Source organism: Atractosteus spatula, chromosome 17 (genome assembly GCF_055471065.1).
Source record: "Atractosteus spatula isolate fAtrSpa1 chromosome 17, fAtrSpa1.hap1, whole genome shotgun sequence".
Lineage (NCBI taxonomy): Eukaryota > Metazoa > Chordata > Actinopteri > Semionotiformes > Lepisosteidae > Atractosteus > Atractosteus spatula.
Window position 1 is genome coordinate 17,735,275 of NC_142722.1, and position 19,138 is coordinate 17,754,412.

Sequence of the window (19,138 nt, forward strand, 5' to 3'; positions counted from 1 at the left end):
CTCCAACCACCCCATTAGAAATGACTTTAGATCATTTACAAGGTTAATTCTTCCATAACTAACTGGCTTCCCCTAATTCCTGTCTTCAAAAGGATTAAAATCTCAGACATTATTCTAAATCCCTCAAGTGCTCTAATTAGAGAGAGGCCCTACCAAGAAACCACTAAAGGTACATTAGAAAATACCTCTTTACTGGGTGAACTGGTCTCAGAATGTCTACCTCGTTATGTTCGGAAAGCAATAACAGGACGTTAACTTTTCTCTCCTGGGATGGACGGGTGTCCTGTCCAGGGTGTGTCCCGCCTTGTGCATGTTGTTTGCTGGGATAGACTTTGGATTCCCTACGCCCCTGTAATGGATAAAGCTGTTCAAAAACAGACGCATGGAAAAGATCTGCATTCCCTTGCAATGGTATAGAAATAATGCAGTAAGTACCCGTAAAGGAGTTTACGATCCAATGAATAACTGGAATGAAGACAGCAAGACTTTTTTTTTTTTCACTGGATAGCTAAAATCTGTTCCCAAAGTAGTGGTGGCATCAGTGACCAGTGGCATCACACCTCCCCCCCAGTGCTGACCTCCTGTGTGCTGTGATGAAATGTGGATGATCACTGGATGGGTAGACTGGGTGGACTGGGTGAAAGATGGGGAGCTGCCTGCAGTTCCTCACTCTCAGCATGGCACCTGACACACCAAGTTGTTTCTTACTGGGGCATAATAAGACATAAGTGAGGATTCCACATTTCTTAAAAAATGTTCATGTTCTCATGTACTTCTTCGAATTTTGGAGCTGGCTTGAAGGAGACTTTTAAACATGAAAACATGAAAATATGAAAATAACACTGCCCAAAAAAGAAACCCCATCATCTACAGTGCTGCTTCAAAACATTTATTCACTAAATATCACAGTCTCTTGTTAAATAAATACAACAAGAAAGAAGGCTACCCAGGTAGGTATACAGGTACCCTACAGTCCATACAGCTGTCCCAGCAGAGGGCTGAACAGTGCTCAGTGACAGAGGAGACAGAGCAGTGAGAGAGTACAAGAGAACTGAGAGTGCCACCAGCTCTAGCAGCAATCGCCCTCGCTGTGCCTTCAGCGCCCAGCTTTACTCTGGAACAGTCATATGCTGGAATAAAACCCCATTACATTCAGGGCCAATACTGCTCCTTCCACCTCCTGCAGAACGGCATGAAATCCACTTCTGGATTTTTTAGCTTCCTCTCTTGCACTTCCACACTACACAGAAAACATCTCCCATAGTGATGCAGGTACAGTGTATTACAGGTATACAGTGTATTTCTTTATTCTCATCAACACTACTTCATCAGAGAGGTGAAAGAGAAGAACTTTTGAACAGGTTACTCCCTCAGATCTGGAAAGCTTTGAAAAGAAACCAAAATAAATACAGAAATAAAAAGACAACATCTTTTTAAAAACGACAATATCCGCAAAAAAGTGTTAAAAAGCAATCCGGGGGAGAATAAAGATCAGGCATTTTACTTTTTAACAGTCAGAGCTGCATGAAACATTTTCATTCTCATTCCTGGGAGTCATCTGGCATGACTAACTGGAGAAGACTTTAAACCTCCAGTCTATTGTGTATTAATTGACCAGATTAGGACCAATTAATAGAGTCTGAAATAGAGGGCTCATGAACGGTTCCTTTATGAGTAGATCAATCAAGAGCCTTTCATTTAATCTTACCCTGTGGTTACAAAGCAGTGAAACCCCTCAATCGATGTCATCCCAACCAACTCCTAGAAACAGTCCAAATGATCAAAAAATTATTTCATGCAGCCTTTTAAAAGTGAGAAGTTGGATACAGGAATGCATTAGTAGTTTTTACAACTTCATTAAGGCCATTGGTTATCATTTTATGTATATACACATACTACAATTTTAGAACGTCATCTCTTCAATTGGAATGCCAAACGTGTGGTGACGATAGATTGATCTCTTTGGAAAGCAGTGACGCAGACAGAAGAGGAGGGCACACTGGAGGAACATTAGAGCACTAGGACATTCCTGTCTGTACCATTTCATTTTCATGCACTAGTTTGAAAGAAGGTTCTCTGTCTCCCAGTTTTGAAAATATTTGCAAAATCCACAAAAAAACACCTATAAACAAGAGGTCACCCACACTCCTCCACAGGAAATCTTTAATGACAGAGCTAAAATAGTCCCCTGACCCATGATATCAGACATGCACAGTTGAGATAAAGTAAGATATTTCAGATAGGATAGATTCCTCCATTCAGTCACCAGTGTGTCTTCCCAGTAGGTTGCCCTCTTTCGCTGATCGAGGCAATGAGAAAAGCATACAGTAGTTACAAAAGAGAGAAAAGGACACTGCACAGAAGACAGAAAATACAAGCCTTTACAGTCTATAAATAGTATTCTGCTATTTTCAGTTATTTAAAAAAATATAGGGAATTCATATTTTTCCATTTCTAACACCAAAATGAAACTGGAGTTAAAGAAAATGGTTTAAATAAATATATATAAATGCATTCTTTAGCAATATCCTGACAATTGCTTATATAACTCCTTTCATCCCCACCTCACATATAGGAAAGAAACTTGCTTCTTGCACCACTAAAGTCCTGTTCAGGTAACAGCGCTTAAACTGATTTCATATTACAAAAAAATAAAAGGTATCCTCTTAAAACAGGTCATCAGCCTCTGCAGTAACTGCATTGACAGGCCTTCTTGTATCCACGAACAAGGATTAATTTTCAAAAAGTCTAATTTCTAATAAGACCCATCTTCAAGACTCCATTATATCCATTGGTGTAAAAAGAAAATGAGCAGAACCTAACCCTGTGTCCTGGACCACATCACGTTACAATGGGCTCAGATAAATTACAGGAGGCAGCCAGAACACTGGCTCTGCAGTGAGCATTACAGTTCAGCTATTCTAGCCTGAAATCGTGCAAAAGCACTTCATCTGATAGTGTTCCACAGAAAATACCCTCATATGCATTGAGTGAAATGAAAATTAGGTGAAACCGGAAAGCCTTCAATGATAAAAACCAGCAATCTATCAGTAAAAACTGAAAACATGGAACTCTATCTGTAAAGCAGCAAGTGAATGAGAAAAAATGTGAAAGCAGAAACACAGCCTTCGCAAAAGCTGGTTCTGAGCATATCAGTAAAGCCACATGGATCAAACAGAAAGCCCGAGCAGTTCAAAGAGTCACCAACCACAACCGCTGGAACCTAATTCATCCTCGGCCTCTTTGCAAGCTCCACACATTCTGGAAGAACAACTGCTTCAAGGGAAAGAGCTGACGTAGCCTGAGACCACAAGTGTAAAACTTCAACAGTTCCCAAGAAACAAAATGCAAATCCTGATTCAGGCTGGACAGGCTCTCCCAAATAGTCTAACAAGGGGACCTCCTCCCCTTGAGCTGAAGAACCACAGAGCTTTCAGGTTTTCACTCCAGGAGCATTCAGGTACTTAATACAACTATCCATCCATTTTCTAACTGTTTCTTCCAATCCAGGTGGAACTGGAGCCCATCCCTGCAACTAGCGGGCGTAAGGCAGACTCTCTTCCGCCCTAGCCAGGGCAGATACACAGACACACACTCACACCAGGGCCACTGCACCCAGAAGCCAATTCATCTGCCAGTATGTTTTTGGACTGTGGGAGTAAAACCCACATGATCAAAAGGGACAGTTAAAGGAACCAATCATTGTCCTAATCAGTTCAAAGTGTTTTTCAACTGCTCACTGAAGACACTTTAAAACCTGAAGGATTAGAGCTGCCCAAGACCAGAGTTGTGCGAAATACCAATCAAGCTTGAAAGGTACAAAGTGAGAACTCACAAAGTTTCGGCCATGGAGTCTTCCTAAGGTGTGAGGAACACACCTGAAGAAGGCTCCACGGTCGAAACGTTGTGTTTTCTTTCTTCTCTTTTCAGCAGGGAATAAACCCATTACTTGTTCCTTTGCGGCCTACGCATGCTGACACAGCTCCCCACCTGAAAGTGAGAACTGGCACCTTGTTCTTCATTAGGGTTAGTAACTCAGCAGGATATGCTCTGTATTTTTAAACAAAGCTGGTTCATCTCTTTTGCCAACTGCTCTGTAAAGTCACAACATATGAACCTACTATTCATATGTTGCCATGTTCATGAATACTGGAGCTTGATCTGCAATAGATAATCACAAATCTAAGAAAGAATTCTGTCCTTGGTTCTGTGATTTAGTTCTGTCATTTCTTGTGGAAATTTTATTATATTTCATTTAATTTACAATCAATATTTGCATATTGCATCTATATATCTATTTCCGACAGTAATGTGACAAATGTCTCAAAACAATTTTAGATTTTGTAGTAAATGGAGTTCCTCACAAATAGTTATTATAAAAAGCTGTAAATGGCTTGTTAGAGTGATTTAAAAGTAGATTTTTGTACTGTAAACAACACTTTCAAAGCCAAGCTCTGCAATAGATACAGATACAGATTGACAGAATAAAGATATTCATCCTCTATGGAAAGGGTGATGCCACCATAATAAAGAAAAATAGGGCTCTCGTTGTATGTGAGCCTTCTGGAGATCCCCCAATATTCACCATTACACCAAAATGTCCACTTTGTCAAACTGATCTTTCAGTGTGCAACAAGAAAAACATGTAATCAATAATATCCATAGGAACAGTAGCATTATTCTTTCTTCTGTGACTGGATTGAAAGAGGCCAAAACAGGAAAACAGGCATACTGTATTACAGTGAAGGCTGGTGACCAGTTACTGTGTGCAGTGAAGAGAGTTTCTGTGCCAGTTAGTATGTGCCTTGCTGTTGAAAGTTCAGAAAACTCATTCTCATGGTTTCTTCTGAAGAACTATGCAGAAAATGCACTTTTTGCTCTAGATTTATTTCTGCTTTTGGCTTCTGTTCTTATGACACAGTGAACTAAATCTTGAAGCAAATCCTCAGACAGGTAAAGTATACTTCATGTACATTGACAAAAATCATGTATTTCAGCCTGTCTTACCACAACACAGCACAAGGCAAACAATAAAATGTGAACAACATCACAAGGGTACATTAATAACAGAAGATCTATTCTGCACCTCATCTGTGAATTATGCAATATTTTCTTTTTGACTCAAAAATTATATTGATTTATCGTGAGCATGCAGTTGTGTTCAAAGATAGAGGACAGAAGAAACAGAATATGTCTAGATCTGCTTTAAAAAGTAGAAGAAAAATAGTTTGCATGTTACTGCAGTATCCCCCTGCCTGCAATTCCTGGGCACATGATTCCTACTGGTGTGCAATCATTCCAATCTTTCACCCTTCTCTGGAAAGCTAGACTTCTGTCTTTTCCAGCCTGGTTAAACTATACCAATGACATTCTTACATTAAAAGACAGGGTACCTTCACACCTGTGTCTAGAACCCCAGACCAGGTTTAAGCGGACAGGCCTGGCGGAGCATTGTTTAAGGATGAGAAGGTGAAAAGGGATTCACACACCATGTACCTTTGTCACAGGAACACGAAGAGAGGACCTAGTCCTTCTCAATCTGAGTCATTGTTAAATTGTATCATTCATTTTTCAACCTTTTGAAGTGAAAATATTGTCAAAAACAAACATTAACAGGGTCCAGGAGTCCAGTTTTCCGAAGATACTTTTACAAATACCAATCGTTAAAGTCCAATCCTTTAATCCTTAAAGTAAAGTCAGTTTAATTCACTTAAAACTGACCTTTGTCTCATTTTATTTTCCCAAAAGCAATAAGCGTCTTTTGCTGTGCTGGTTCAGGCCCAGGTCTGCCATGTCATTTCAGAGCCCAAGTGGAAAGTGAACTGGCCTGGAAGAGAGTCAAAATCCCTTGGACATCAAATATGAATATCTGCGTAATCAGGTTTGCACACAATAAGAAAAAACTTTTTTTACACCCTGTCCCTTATGACCAAGATGCCAGGCCAGCAGCTGAAAATGTATTACTGACAACACAGAATAAGGCGCCTTGTCCCAGATATGACCAGCAAGGATGGACAATCCATCATTTAACAAAGCCCACCCACTTTCACTGCTGAAACAGTCAAGGACGTGGTTTAAAGAGAAAGGACACTGGAATCTAAAGAGTATCTACGAAACCTGGATTGAGCAAGAGACCCAAAGAAGATACAGGAAAGGCAAATGAGAGAACAATGAAGCACAGAAAACAACAGATAAAGCCCTGTCCATGATATAGACGACTGGCAAGCTCACCAGCACACAAGAAGCATGAGGCCGCACGACCCCAGCGCACTCAGCGAGAACAGTGCCCGTGCCCAGCTGGACAGGCACAGCACTGTCCTCTACTGGTACAGAACAGGATGAGAAAGAAGGTGCCCGAAGGCAGCAGCTGGGGGTCAGGGGCCTCTGGGGGCTTCATCTCTTGCCCCGCTCCTCCTCCGAGGGGGATATCTGCCTGCTGGGGTCCTGGTGGTCTGGCTGCACGGCCTGCACAGTCTCTACCAGGCTGCCGCTGGGCAGCACCACGTAGCGGGCGCAGACATCGCGCGGCTTGGACTCCCGCAGGTTCTCCTTGCTGTGCCAGATGCCGTAGCTGAAGTAGACCACCAGCCCTGCGGACAGACACAGTCAGACAGCTGCTGCAGCCCCCACGCCTGCACGCCGCTCGGCCCCCGCCTCACCAGCACTGCATCCAGCCCACGACTTCATCTGAATACCTGAAGAAGGCCCCACGGCTGAAACGTTGTTCTCTTTCTTCTTTTTTTCAGCATGGAATAAACCTATTACTTGTTCCTTAATTTGAATACGTTTCCATAGACAAGCTTGTGCGACTATAACAAAATGACATCATACGACTGGCTTCGCTTCCCCTTCAGCACAATCGCAGTGACTCCTGCAGGCCCTCAGGTCAAGGTGTTCCGTTATAATTTTCATAGGTATTCACTACAGTTAAATCATTTTCAACCAGTGGGCGCAACAGCTATATACAGTACAATCAATATGGATTAACAACAACACCACATGTGTTAAAATAAAATATGTGGGAGATCTGTGTGATTTCTAACCCATTGAGATCTGTTGTGTGGTTTACTCTTTCTAAAGCAACACTGGCTGAAGCACCAATATTTAAGCACAAATGGATTTGCCAACTTTGAACTCAAAATCACCATGGACACCCGGTGAGGAAGAGCTCAGAGCTCAGAGACACCTGTCCACTCTGCCCTTGGTACTGAGGACTGAAGGCGAATCACGCCTCTAGTGTGATCTTGTTTGCTGTCGGTGGACACCAAAGGAGCAATGCCCTTTCGAAAGTTCAAAAAACATTTATTGTGTTCTCATAAAACAAGCAACAAGTGGCAAGGTTACCACAGGCCAAGGGTTTTGGAGTGAATGTGAGATTTTTAAAATTATTTTCTATTTTTGTTTTATGCAAAATTCTCTTATGCGCTTTTGAAAAAGAAAAGGTAACAGTGGGAAAATAAGTGCATTGGTTGCTAGTTACTAGTGTATTGCACTATAAACATATCTTACTTATACATTGCACTATATACTGTAGTATATATTACCAGTAGAGTGCACTAGTCCATTCCACTGCAGTCACAGACAGTGCTGCAGAGGAAACACAGATCCAGCACCACTGAGCTTTGTCCACAGAGGCCTGGCCGCCTCTTTCTCACTGAGCCCCTGACCTTGATTGCTTTAAAGGATGTGGCTGTTTGCAGGGCTGCCATTCATATAAAGCTCAACAGCTTGCAAACTGGCACAACCGCAGAGACAGCACTCTATCAGTCACGCACTTATCTCTTGCCTCTCCAATGATATTACATTTCACCATTTAACCTTCTACTATACAAACGGAGGGCTTTCTATTGCCTTTTGGATAAGCAGGCATGTCGCCCTTGAAAGTCGAGAAGATATCAAGAAGAGGATTCATTTATAACCAAGAGAGGATACCTTCGTTAGTCCTGATGTAAATTTATGGAAAAAACAATTCTGACCAGGTGGCCTTACACGCAGCACAGCCTGACTTTTCTGCCTGGGCTCAAAAAACCGACTCTGAGTCACTCTTACCCACAGCCAGCCAGATGGAGAACCGGATCCAAGTCATGGGGCTGAGCTTCAGCATGAGGAACACATTCAGCAAGATACTCAAGCCAGGAATCAAGGGCACTAAGGGCACCTGAGGAGAAAAGGCAGGACGGACATCCATAAACATACAGCTACAGGCGTTACAGACGATCAGCCTAAGAGCCTGTTGACTTTGCCCTGATTACATGTGCCTTGTGATGCAAGTACTTTAGTAGTAGCTGGGCTGGGTTCATTGATAAATCTTCACAAGGTCTTTATGACATCCTACAGTAGTTTAACTATGGAGTTTATTTGTTCATTCTCACATGAACAAGCTCCTAGACTTTAATCTAATCAGTCTATACACAGAACTATATCTCTCAAACAGTCTGACAAGTTACTGGTGTTTATGAAACAAATACCGATTCTATTTTTAAAACCTCCATTATTCTTCCAATCTGAGGACTACTAAAGAAGGCCAAAAAAAACTACAAAAGCCACCATGTTGCCAGCAAAACAATTTTAAGACTTGGACAGCATTTCACAGTAATCAGTGGAACAAGCTTAATGCCATTCGCGTAGAGGAAAGTTAAAAGATGAAACACAACCTTTTGGCTGTTGGGCCTTCCTCTGGTGTCAAAAGCTGAAATACAGCCAGCACACACTGGCAAAGCTCCCCACTTGAACCTCCACAATAATCAATGGTAACTAATGCTAACACTAAATGCTAAGTGTTGTAATCCTGCTTATGTTTACTTTGACGTACTATTACACTGTGATCTCTCCATTTCACTTTCATCTGCTAACTGCGAACCGGCTGTGGCGAGTTAAAGTTGTGAAGACACTGGTCCTCGATCACCCTGCTCAATGTTTCTCTTGACATGTTTTAATGTCTGCTTTTTACTTTCTGAATCTCCTCTCTACTTAATGTGCTTGTGTATCTCCCAGAAAGAAAAAAGCACACCAGATGCAAATAATACATTCGTATCTCTTTATCTGCCAACACATTTTACTTTACAACTCCAGTGAAAAGGAAAAGCTAGAAAAATAAAGTGCTAGTCAAATTGTGGAAGCTTTGGGAGAACCAACCCCAGCCCTGAGAAGTCACAAACGTATGAAGTTAATTAGCCATTTCTCATAACTGGTGCAAATCAACGTCATTCTGGCTCGTTGTGATCTGGGTTTGAAGAGTTGTCCAGCACACCCCTACACCAGGGGTAGTCCAAAACCAGCTCTTCCAACCAGTCCAGCCCAGCTCTCTCCTAAAGCCAGCACCTTTGTTAACTACATAGCTATTATCACTTGCAAGTAAACAATTAAAGAGCAGGCTCTGTGAAAACCGTGACATGGAGCACAAGGATCAGAGTGACAGAACCCTAGACTGGGGGTCACACTGCCAGGGTCCCTTAAAGAACACGCTGCACTTGGCTTAGACATCCCTCTGGGTTACTGCCTTCTGGCGTTTGTTGGTATTGTCCAGAAGAATGCACTGCTCATGGTCCCCCTCATAACCAAACCAAGCAAAACTCCTGCATTTCAGAGGAGAGCTGAATATTTCTGCACCTCAGTTTAAATGACCCACATTTTATTCTTGCATGAATAACCAGAAAAAAGCTCGAGCTTTGATATCGCATACTAAGGCCCAAATTCAAAAACCCAGTTCTGGGCTCCTGTATTGACCATCTGGCTTCCTTGTTATAATCTCAGTAACAGTTTCTGTTTTCTTCTCACCAAAAACAAGTAAATTGTTGCAATAAATCACACTATGGAATCTAAAACGAGAATGGCACAATTCCCACACCGACAGTCACATATGGCTGGACTTGAAGAAACAGAGCTCCAGAATGAAGGACTGTGAGGAGGCCTAGATGTCTGTGGAGACTTAAAAATAATCTTACTTGAAGCAGACAGACAAGAAACACAGGTCAGCGGTAATCTCCAACCCTGTAAACCTTGAGCTGTGGTTATGAAACAGCAGCTGTGCCACCATATCTGCTAAAACCACAGGGGACAGAGCGGATCAGTGATGTCCCTGCAGCAAGTGTTGCCTCAAACAAAAATACATAAGTATATCAATTTATTAAGGGCAGATTAACAGCTTAATCTCTCTTCAATTAAATCAAATACATGTAAGCATCAGCTCTGAGCAGAGTCTCACTATCCCTCAAAGATGATGAGAAGCCTAGCACAGAAAGAATTCTAAACACCTTTGTTTTTAGTAACTTCACTATCTCTCCCCAAGTTTTAAAATAATAAAATAGCTGCCATTCTGCTGAGGCCTACCTGGAACGTCTTTGTGTTGTGTTGTGGCTCGTGGACCCAGATTAGAGCCAGGCTGATGAGGAAACCTACTCCGAAGATGATGACTAGCATGGAGAAGCTCCAGATGGGCAGATCCAGGTGGCTGTTGCCAAAAACCAGAACGGCACATAGGCACACTGTGCACACCATCAGAGCCAGGACGGAGAAGGCCACCACCTCCCCCGGTTCGAAGTTGCTGAGGAACTTCAGGTAAGGCTCAAAGGCGGCCTTCAGCTGCCCAGGTTCTTTGCGCTCCTTGGCCTTCTTCTGTATTTCCACCAGCTGCAGCTTGTCAGAGAAGGATTCGTACTCTTTCAGCTCCCCGCTGTCCTGGGCTGAGGGGTGGGACTCGGACGTTGTGGCTTCTGGGTTGGTGCCTGAGCTGCAGGTGGAAGAGGAGCTGGTTTTCTCAGGCTGAAACCTCAGCACGATCACGCTGGCTGCCACAAAGGTGTAGGCCAAAAGAGTCCCGATGGACAGGAACTGGACTAGTGCTTCCAGGTCGAAGATGAGTGCCAGCAACGCCATGAGGATCCCAAACACCACAATGGCGATCACAGGCACCTTCGTCACAGGGTTGACCCTGGAGAAGATCTGGAAGAAGAGGCCATCTTCTGCCATGGCGTAGATGATGCGGGGGAGGGAGAAGAGATTGCTGAGAAGGACTGTGTTCATGGCTAGGTGGAGAAAGGAGAGGTGCATAGTTAGCGCTACCCCATGTCATGAGTCAAAGTGGATCAGTTCGGAGAGGATATACAGTATCAATGAAAAGAGCACAAAACTGATCTGGTGTTACCTGTGACTACAACATCATGCTTTTTGTTTAACTTCATGTGTTGCATTTATCCATCCATTCATTCATTTTCTAACGGCCTCACCCAATTCAAGGTTACAGGGGAGCCGGAATCTATCCCAGCAAGCAATGGGAGCAAGGCAGGGTGTGCGCTGTACAGGACGCCAGTGGGTTCATTGGGCACAGACACCAGGACCAAATTCCTCAGAAGCCAGTTATGCTACCAGTGCTGTATGTTTTTGGACTGTGGGAAGAAACTGGAGCACCAGGAGGAAACCCACATAAACACAGGGAGAACACACAGATACAAACTCCATGCAGACAGCACCCCAGGTCTGGAACTGAACCCAGGGCCCCAGTGCTGCAAGGTAGCAATGCTAACCAGTATACCACCATGTCACCCTGACATTTTGCAAGAACTTTTAATAGCCCTGAATATTCAAAGAACTATTTTCAGTCACTATAAAGCCAGATAGCTGGTGTAAAGAGTTTGTAGCATCATCGACACAAGTTGATATAAAATCATCAGAACTACAGTCAAAAATCAAATGGATTCCTTAATTCTGGAATGTTACTGTCATGTGACAGTGGAGTAAATCCTACTTTCCTGTCAAGTTCAAGACAATACTCGAGAGCAAAAATGCTAGAGAAAGATTTTTTTATTAAAATCTATACTTTAGGTACAGGATGCTCTTCAACATTGAAGATGTAAGTGATTGAATAAAGACTCACTGTCCTGTCGCTCTGATTGGAAGCAACAAAAAACTGACACATACAGAACTAGATTTCAGGCCATTTTGCACTAATTTAGCAAATAACGAATCCTGTTAAGCCAATCAGAAATGAAACTAGAGGACACTGTGGTATCACACATTGCCACACTTACCACAGATTGACCCGATGGCCACAATGAAGCCCGCCCAGCTGTACCCCCGGCGGTAGAAGGCGTCAGACAGGGCAGAGTCGGCGTTCAGGGAGTGCCAGGGCACCATCAGGGTGAGAACCATCGAGACCAGGATGTAGGCGGAAGCTGCCAGGACCAGTGACACCGCCGTTGCTATGGGGATGGCCTTCTGCGGGTTCCTCGCCTCTTCGCTCGAGGCGGCAATCACGTCAAACCCAACAAAGGCGTAGAAGCAGGTTGCCGTGCCAGCCATGATCCCTGAAATGCCAAAAGGAGCAAAACCACCCTCCTTCTTGCTCCAGTTGGCCGGCTCGGCCAGGATGAAGCCAAAGATGAGGATGAAAACGATGACGGCCATGCTGATAGCCGAGAAGATGTGGTTGAGCCACGAGGAGACTTTGGCGCCAAAGGAGATGAAGCAGGTGGCCACAAGGAGAATGCCAGCTGCCAAGAGGTCGGGATAGTGGGCAATGAAGGGGACGTTCCAGTGCACAATATGGGTCTCTGTGAAGTTCTTAATGGTGTGATTGAAAATGGAGTCCAGGTAGCCACTCCAGGCCCGTGCCACAGCGGCTCCTCCAATCATGTACTCTAAAACCACGTTCCAGCCAATCAAAAAGGCCCATATCTCGCCCACAGACACGTAGGTGAACATGTAAGCAGACCCAGTCTTTGGCACCCGGGCACCAAACTCAGCATAGCACAGGGCGGCCATCAAGGAGGCTATGCCAGCAATGAGGAAGGAGATGACCACAGCCGGCCCGGCAGTATCTTTGGCCACAGTGCCAGTCAGGACGTACAGGCCCGAGCCTACCATGCCCCCAACCCCCAGCAGGGCCAGATCCACAGTGGACAGGCACCTCTTCAGGGAGGTCTCCATCATGTCATCCTCCAAGGTCTTGAGCCGGTTCAGCTTCTGACAGAAGCGTACTGCCGGGGCGCAGATCCGGAATGGGCTCACCATGGTTCTGCTTCTCAGGGCGACGTGCAGTGGCCAAGGAGATCCGCCAACCCACAGGCAAGGGGAACTTCCACACTCTGGGCTCAGATCCACGCCATCGTGATCTTCACCTGGCACAAAACAGAAAAACAAGGAACACATGAGAATCTCACTGCAGAGACCCAAGACGTGAGTTTTAGGTACTAACTAAATCCAAAGGCTTCCTGGAGTTTTCTTTTGCGCTCACTCACCCTGAAGGCAGTGGAGGTAGGCAAGAAAGAGCTAACACTGAAGAAGATCGGGGTCAAAGCACTGCTTTGCAGTCATGAAGCTACATGGATACACTCGTAGTGAAGAACCATTTGTGCTTCTGTACTCTGGTCATGCTAGAGAATTTTTTCTAAAAAAGCCATGAACATGATAATCCTAACTGGCCCTCTGGGAAGCACAGGACCTTATCTCCAGCTACATAATCCCTCCTGAACATCAATGAAACTGGTGAGCAGGAAGTGAAACATTCAAATTGAACATACACATTTGCAAATAAAATATTTAATCTTCACCACTTATCTCTTAATAGGAGTTGCATTCCCAGAATAAAATAAATGTACAGTATCATCATAACTTGTCTCCCCCTTTTGCCTATGCAGCTGACTGATATCAATGTTTACAGGCATTATTCCAAAGGCTTGTTTCTTTTTAATGGTTTCTTGCTTGTATACGTTTGCTATTCTGATTGGAAAAGAATACAAAATGAAGTCTTTGAAAAGCAAGCTGAGTTTGTGGTTCAGAGCAGTCTAGACTACTGTGATTGTATGATTGATCTGTGTTTCGGTATACTCCACAGAGAGCTCACACAACCATGGGTCTCTGCCACGTTCTCCTGCTTTAGGGTTAGTGCTTTTCAAAGAAAATCTGACTCCATTGTGGAATGTCTACTGATGAAACACACATCATTACTACATTTCTTGCACTACTTGCTTACAAGTGATTTTACAGTATGTGACTCTTATGTTTAGCTTGTGTGTTTTGTACTTCTGTGGGAGAAGCCCAAGACAAATGTCCAAAGCAGTGGACAATAAAGTATCTATCTACCTTTCTTTATTTACTGTTGTCTTTGCCTGTCTGTACACCAAGAGAACAAGCGTGAACAAGAATTCCAGAAGTACTGGTTACAAATGGCAGATGAACTCTGAATGTGAACTTGAACCTGAGTTACTGACAGCACCTGCTGCCTGCTCCTCAACATTGAAACAAGGAAAAATTCAAGTGAAGCTGGAATGTGGTGGCTTATCAGGCCAGACCAGACCTTTATTTCTGCAGTATTAAGGATGTGGGTACATGAATACCACCTCACCCCCCTTTTTAACCGGATGGGTTACACCAGCGATGTTGGTTCCCAGTAATACAGCTGTTAGAGCTGGAGGAATCTGAATAAAGCACCTTGTTCAGGAACAGCAATGGCAGGGTCTACTCAACCTACAACCCCCCAAACGTAATTACTATTGCAATATAGTAAGGTAAGGACACTTGGATAAGGACATTTGTCTGTAGGAAATAAACCACAGAGAAGAGCCTTACATCAAAAGATAACAAACAGAGTCATTTGCACAATACAGATCTGCCTTTTGGGACAAAGAGTGTTTTCATGCACATCTGCAGCAATTTGACTGCAGACTGGAGATATTCTGATATCTGTCTCTTCTCTTGTGTTTTGATGGTATCAGTATTCTCTTGTAGCCCAGCCCTTTGATGGAGAAAGGGAGAAAGATCAGGGCAGAGAGCCAGCAGAGAGCCTGTCCTGGTGCCCTCATTGCTGCAAAGGCAGAGAAAATAGTGCTTCGCTGCAGTATATTTTACTGAAAGAGACTCTTAATCAATAAAATTGTTGATAGAGTGATTAACAGGGGTGGGTCTTTGGCTTCCACAATGTACACTGTCCCTATTAAAAACAACATCTAAAGTTGCAAGTTAAACCTGTATTGAGCTTTCAAATGGCAATAAAAAATGCAAATCATAAACTCCCTCCAAATGCAGAGATATTGGCATTACTTAGTCTGAGCTAAGCAGGTATTTCTTAGATTGGGCTGAGCCACTGCGATGTATTTTCTAGAACCATATAAAAAACAAGAGGGCCCTTCTGCTGACACACTAAGGGTTTAAGGAAGATCCAGGTCGCTTACAGACAGCTGTGTGACCACACTGACCACATTGTAGTATGATGTCATCAGGAAGGGTGAAGGGTGGGGATAGGTCAGGACAGGGATGGGAACCCCAATACTGGAGAACCAGGCTCAGTTCCCACTGGACCATCCATCCATTTCCTAAGTGCGTTATCCAATACAGGGCTGCAGGAGAGCTGGAGCCTATGTGGCAAGCGACAGGTACAAGGCAGGGAGCACTCTGGATGGGACACCAGTCCATTGCAGGACACACAGAGACACACAGACTCACAGACTCACAGACTCACAGACTCACAGACTCACAGACACTCACAGACACTCACAGACACTCACAGACACTCAAACACTCACACACTCACAGACACTCACACACTCACACACTCACACACTCACACACTCACAGACACTCACAGACACTCACACACTCAAACCAGGGCCAGTTATGCTGCCAGTATGTTTCTGGAATGTGGGAGGAAGAAACCGCACTGTGTTGCACTGTCAACACACTGGTGGCACACTGGAAATGTAAGAACCACTTCGTAATCAGCATGCTCTTCATTTAGAATACATTGAGGATTGACAATTATTTTTGCTTTACACACTGAATTTGGAAGAAACAAATGAGTGTCTTTCGTAGTATCTCAGTGTGTCTGAGCTCACAGCTGTGTATGCTGACTACTTCAACCCACCCACCTTCCAGTCAACCATCTTTGAACATGGCACAGGCAGACCCGCCCTGTTCCACAGGCGCAGTGCTGATTGGCAGAGAGGCGCATCCCTCACCAACAGCACCATGTCTGCCAGCATCTATATAGAGTTTAACCTGTACTTGAGTGGGGACCTTTACAGACTGAGTCACCCAGAGACCTTAAAGGTTAGAAGGATATTAGCTAGTATATTAACGCATCCAGTTGGTAAGCATTCATAGTTGGCTGCTTCACAGAAACCTTAGAACCTGCTCGTCCTATTTGTGCTGATAACCAGCCACCTGTGGCTACAGCAGTGAGACAGACTCATGGATGGATAATGTATCTGCTAACTGCTCCATCCAGCTCAGGAGAGACATTATACTGTATGCTCTCTAAATGAAATCCATTAGTACCACAGGAAATTACTCATTAATTACATTATCTACTATTGCAGTTGAATGAAAAAGTTAATAAATGTCCACTACAATGTGTGTCAAATCAGGCTTTAGAATTGGGTCACTATTACATTCCCTTAAAACTGAGATTATAATGTGCTTATCACATTGCACATCATCATTTCTAAAAGAAAACAACTACTGTACCCTGAAAAGGCACCGAGCAAAGTTTCAAGGCAACAACAATGTCATTGAAGATGTTAGAAAATTGTATGTCACATTCCTGTGTTTAATGCCCAAAACCACAAGCTATGTCTCTATTTCCTTTCTCACTTTTTTTCTTATTCTGCTTGAAACAAAACACGTTTACCTTTATGTACCACGGCCTTTGAAACACTGCTATTCTCCAAGAAAGATTTTGATATCACAGAGCTGTCACTGCACAAATCATCATGGAGTGCTCAAGCAACACAAGATGCACTGCAGCTGAAAAAACCCTGCTGCCCCACTATAATGCAAACCATTAGACACCAGTTACCACCACTGCTCATCCACCCGTTTCCTACAGTCTTCCAGTCTGGAGTCGTGGGGGAGCCGGAGGCTATCCCAGCGAGCGACAGGCACAAGGCAGGGTACAGCCCGACTGGGACGCAGGTCCATCACAGGGCGCACACAGACACACACACTCTCACACCAGGGCCAGGTCTCCCACGGAGCACCAGGAAGAAACCCACAGAAACCTGGGGAGAATCACACTCCACACTCCTGAGGCGGAAATCTTCCAAGACAGCAAACTTCCATTAAAAGGCCTTCGGAATGCTATGGGAAGGACAGTTTCTCTGAAGCAAGTTGCACCATTGTGAAGATTATGTCAAAATAATTTACCTGGCATTACCTGGCTGACCTAAAATATTATGTAATACCACGAATGTACAGCACTCTGTACTATATTTCATGATTTACCGATTTTCCTAAGACGAAATACAAATATTATTCTGACATTCTTTTCCGGCTAACGACAGGATCGTCGGGGCGCATGAAATGACTCCCCTACAGTACGCCTGCGAGCACAGTAAAACTGGCGGCGCGACCACGCCGACCTGTAGTCACGACATTAACCGGCTCTTCTCGCAGGGCGGCCTGAGGCTCTCTTCGGGACTCGCAGCTCAAGACTCGGCGGCGCACCGTGCCCGGAGAGAGGACGCGCTGTGTATGAGCATGGACTGGACAAAGAGCGCCACCTGGCCCTTCTCTCCCACACCTTGCAGGATCCCTAATGTGACACTGCCACGCCGCGCTGGACAGAAGGCAAAAAGATGATGCTACAGCACATTACATTCATGCAGTCCCCGGATTTTTTGTATAGCGCATTAAAAACATTTGTGCCCATTACTCAGATTCGGTTTCTGGGATTAGGAAACGTGTGCGTGGTGCTGAGAGGGGAGGTTCATCATCATTAAAAATTTAAAAGAAAATGGAAACGCACTCCGCTTACCGCAGTAAAAACAAAGACACTACAAATTCGCTTGTGCGTTTTTCTGCTTCCCTTTTCTCCTACTTAGCTTCGCGTTGGATTCATGAGATGAAAACCTGTTCTTTACCAACGGTGTGTCACATCTCCAGGTCAGACTCAAACGTTACCTTCGCCGCCGAAACGAGTTTGCTGTAATAATAAGGTATTATGCAAAGAGGATGAAGGTAAAATAACGTTGTTACCTTTTTCGCTGTTTTCAATGACGTTCAACTCTATTTGAGCTCACTTGTCACAAGAGCAGAATGATACTCTGTCTTTCAGACCGATTAAATGAGAAGGTGGAGTACAAACACGGAGCTCTAAATCCTTAAAGAGACAGTAGCTTTCAGTTCAGTGTCAGTTCAGTTTCTCGTCATACGCACAAGTGCAATGAAGTGCTTATTTGCATGTACGCTCCAATACAAAGACGTTAAATGAAGCGCCAAAAATATAAACACTAAACAGCAGCAGGAACAACAAGTTAAATAACACAATTAAAAAAAAACATCAGTGTGAGCCAACGGTGGGGGTAGAGTTCAGTAATCTGACAGTTTGTGGGAAAGAAACGTCTCTCTGAATCTGGAAGTTCGTGCCTTTACGCTCCTATAATGCTGACCAGAGGGAAGGGGGGGGATGAGAAACCAGGATGACTGTTATCCTTAGCGATACCTCCAGCCTTCTGAGAGAGCGAGTTGTAAAAATGTCTACAACAGAGCGGAGGCGTAGTCTGATGATTGACCTTGCTGACCTGATCACCCCATCTTCACCCCACTCCTGCTCCCACTCAGAAGCCAAAATTCATCAAGCACAAGAGAAATGCACGTCAAACCAGCAGAAACACGTACATGGGAAAATTCAAGCCCCGCTTATATTGTGTTTGACCACAGAATGCCGCACTTTCAGTTATTATTCAGTTATTTCCTCCATCATTTTTGGCCAAGCACTTGTGTACCCTGTGAATTTCATTCTGTGATCTATCGCACAAAAGTGATGAACAGAACACTACAAACAAAAACTATCGTCGTTCTACCATGAAGTCTGACCCATTTGCATAGCCCTTTAATGTAGATGTGTAGCAGCAGAGCTGAAGGCAGTTTCCCTTTTAATACCATTACAACTCTTGAACAGCAGCAGCAATAACTGTAAGGTCACAAGAAAAGACTTAACTTCACTAAAGTTAAATCTGTCTGGTACCAGGCTGCACGCCTGTATTGAGCACCACATGACCAGAACAGATACACAGAAAAAACCTGTTCTAGTAGCAGGACACAGGAATATGCAGGGGTGGTTTTCGGTGTGACTTTTTTCCTGTTTCCTGAGGCATTCTGAAGTTCTGCTGCACACAAAGAGATGTGCTGTACAACCATCATGAGA

At 44.0% G+C, this 19,138-nt stretch overlaps 1 protein-coding gene across 1 annotated transcript; it reads right to left on the reverse strand.

Moving 5' to 3' along the window:
- Positions 1 to 876: 876 nt before the first annotated feature.
- Positions 877 to 18,039, reverse strand: slc7a4 (solute carrier family 7 member 4). Its single transcript, XM_088935972.1, has 5 exons — positions 17,968 to 18,039; positions 12,027 to 13,115; positions 10,330 to 11,024; positions 8,050 to 8,158; positions 877 to 6,590 (listed from the first exon to the last, which is right to left on the reverse strand). The coding sequence occupies exons 2-5, from the start codon at positions 13,006 to 13,008 to the stop codon at positions 6,394 to 6,396; spliced, it is 1,983 nt and encodes a 660-aa protein (XP_088792098.1). The 5' UTR covers positions 13,009 to 13,115; positions 17,968 to 18,039; the 3' UTR covers positions 877 to 6,393.
- Positions 18,040 to 19,138: the final 1,099 nt, after the last annotated feature.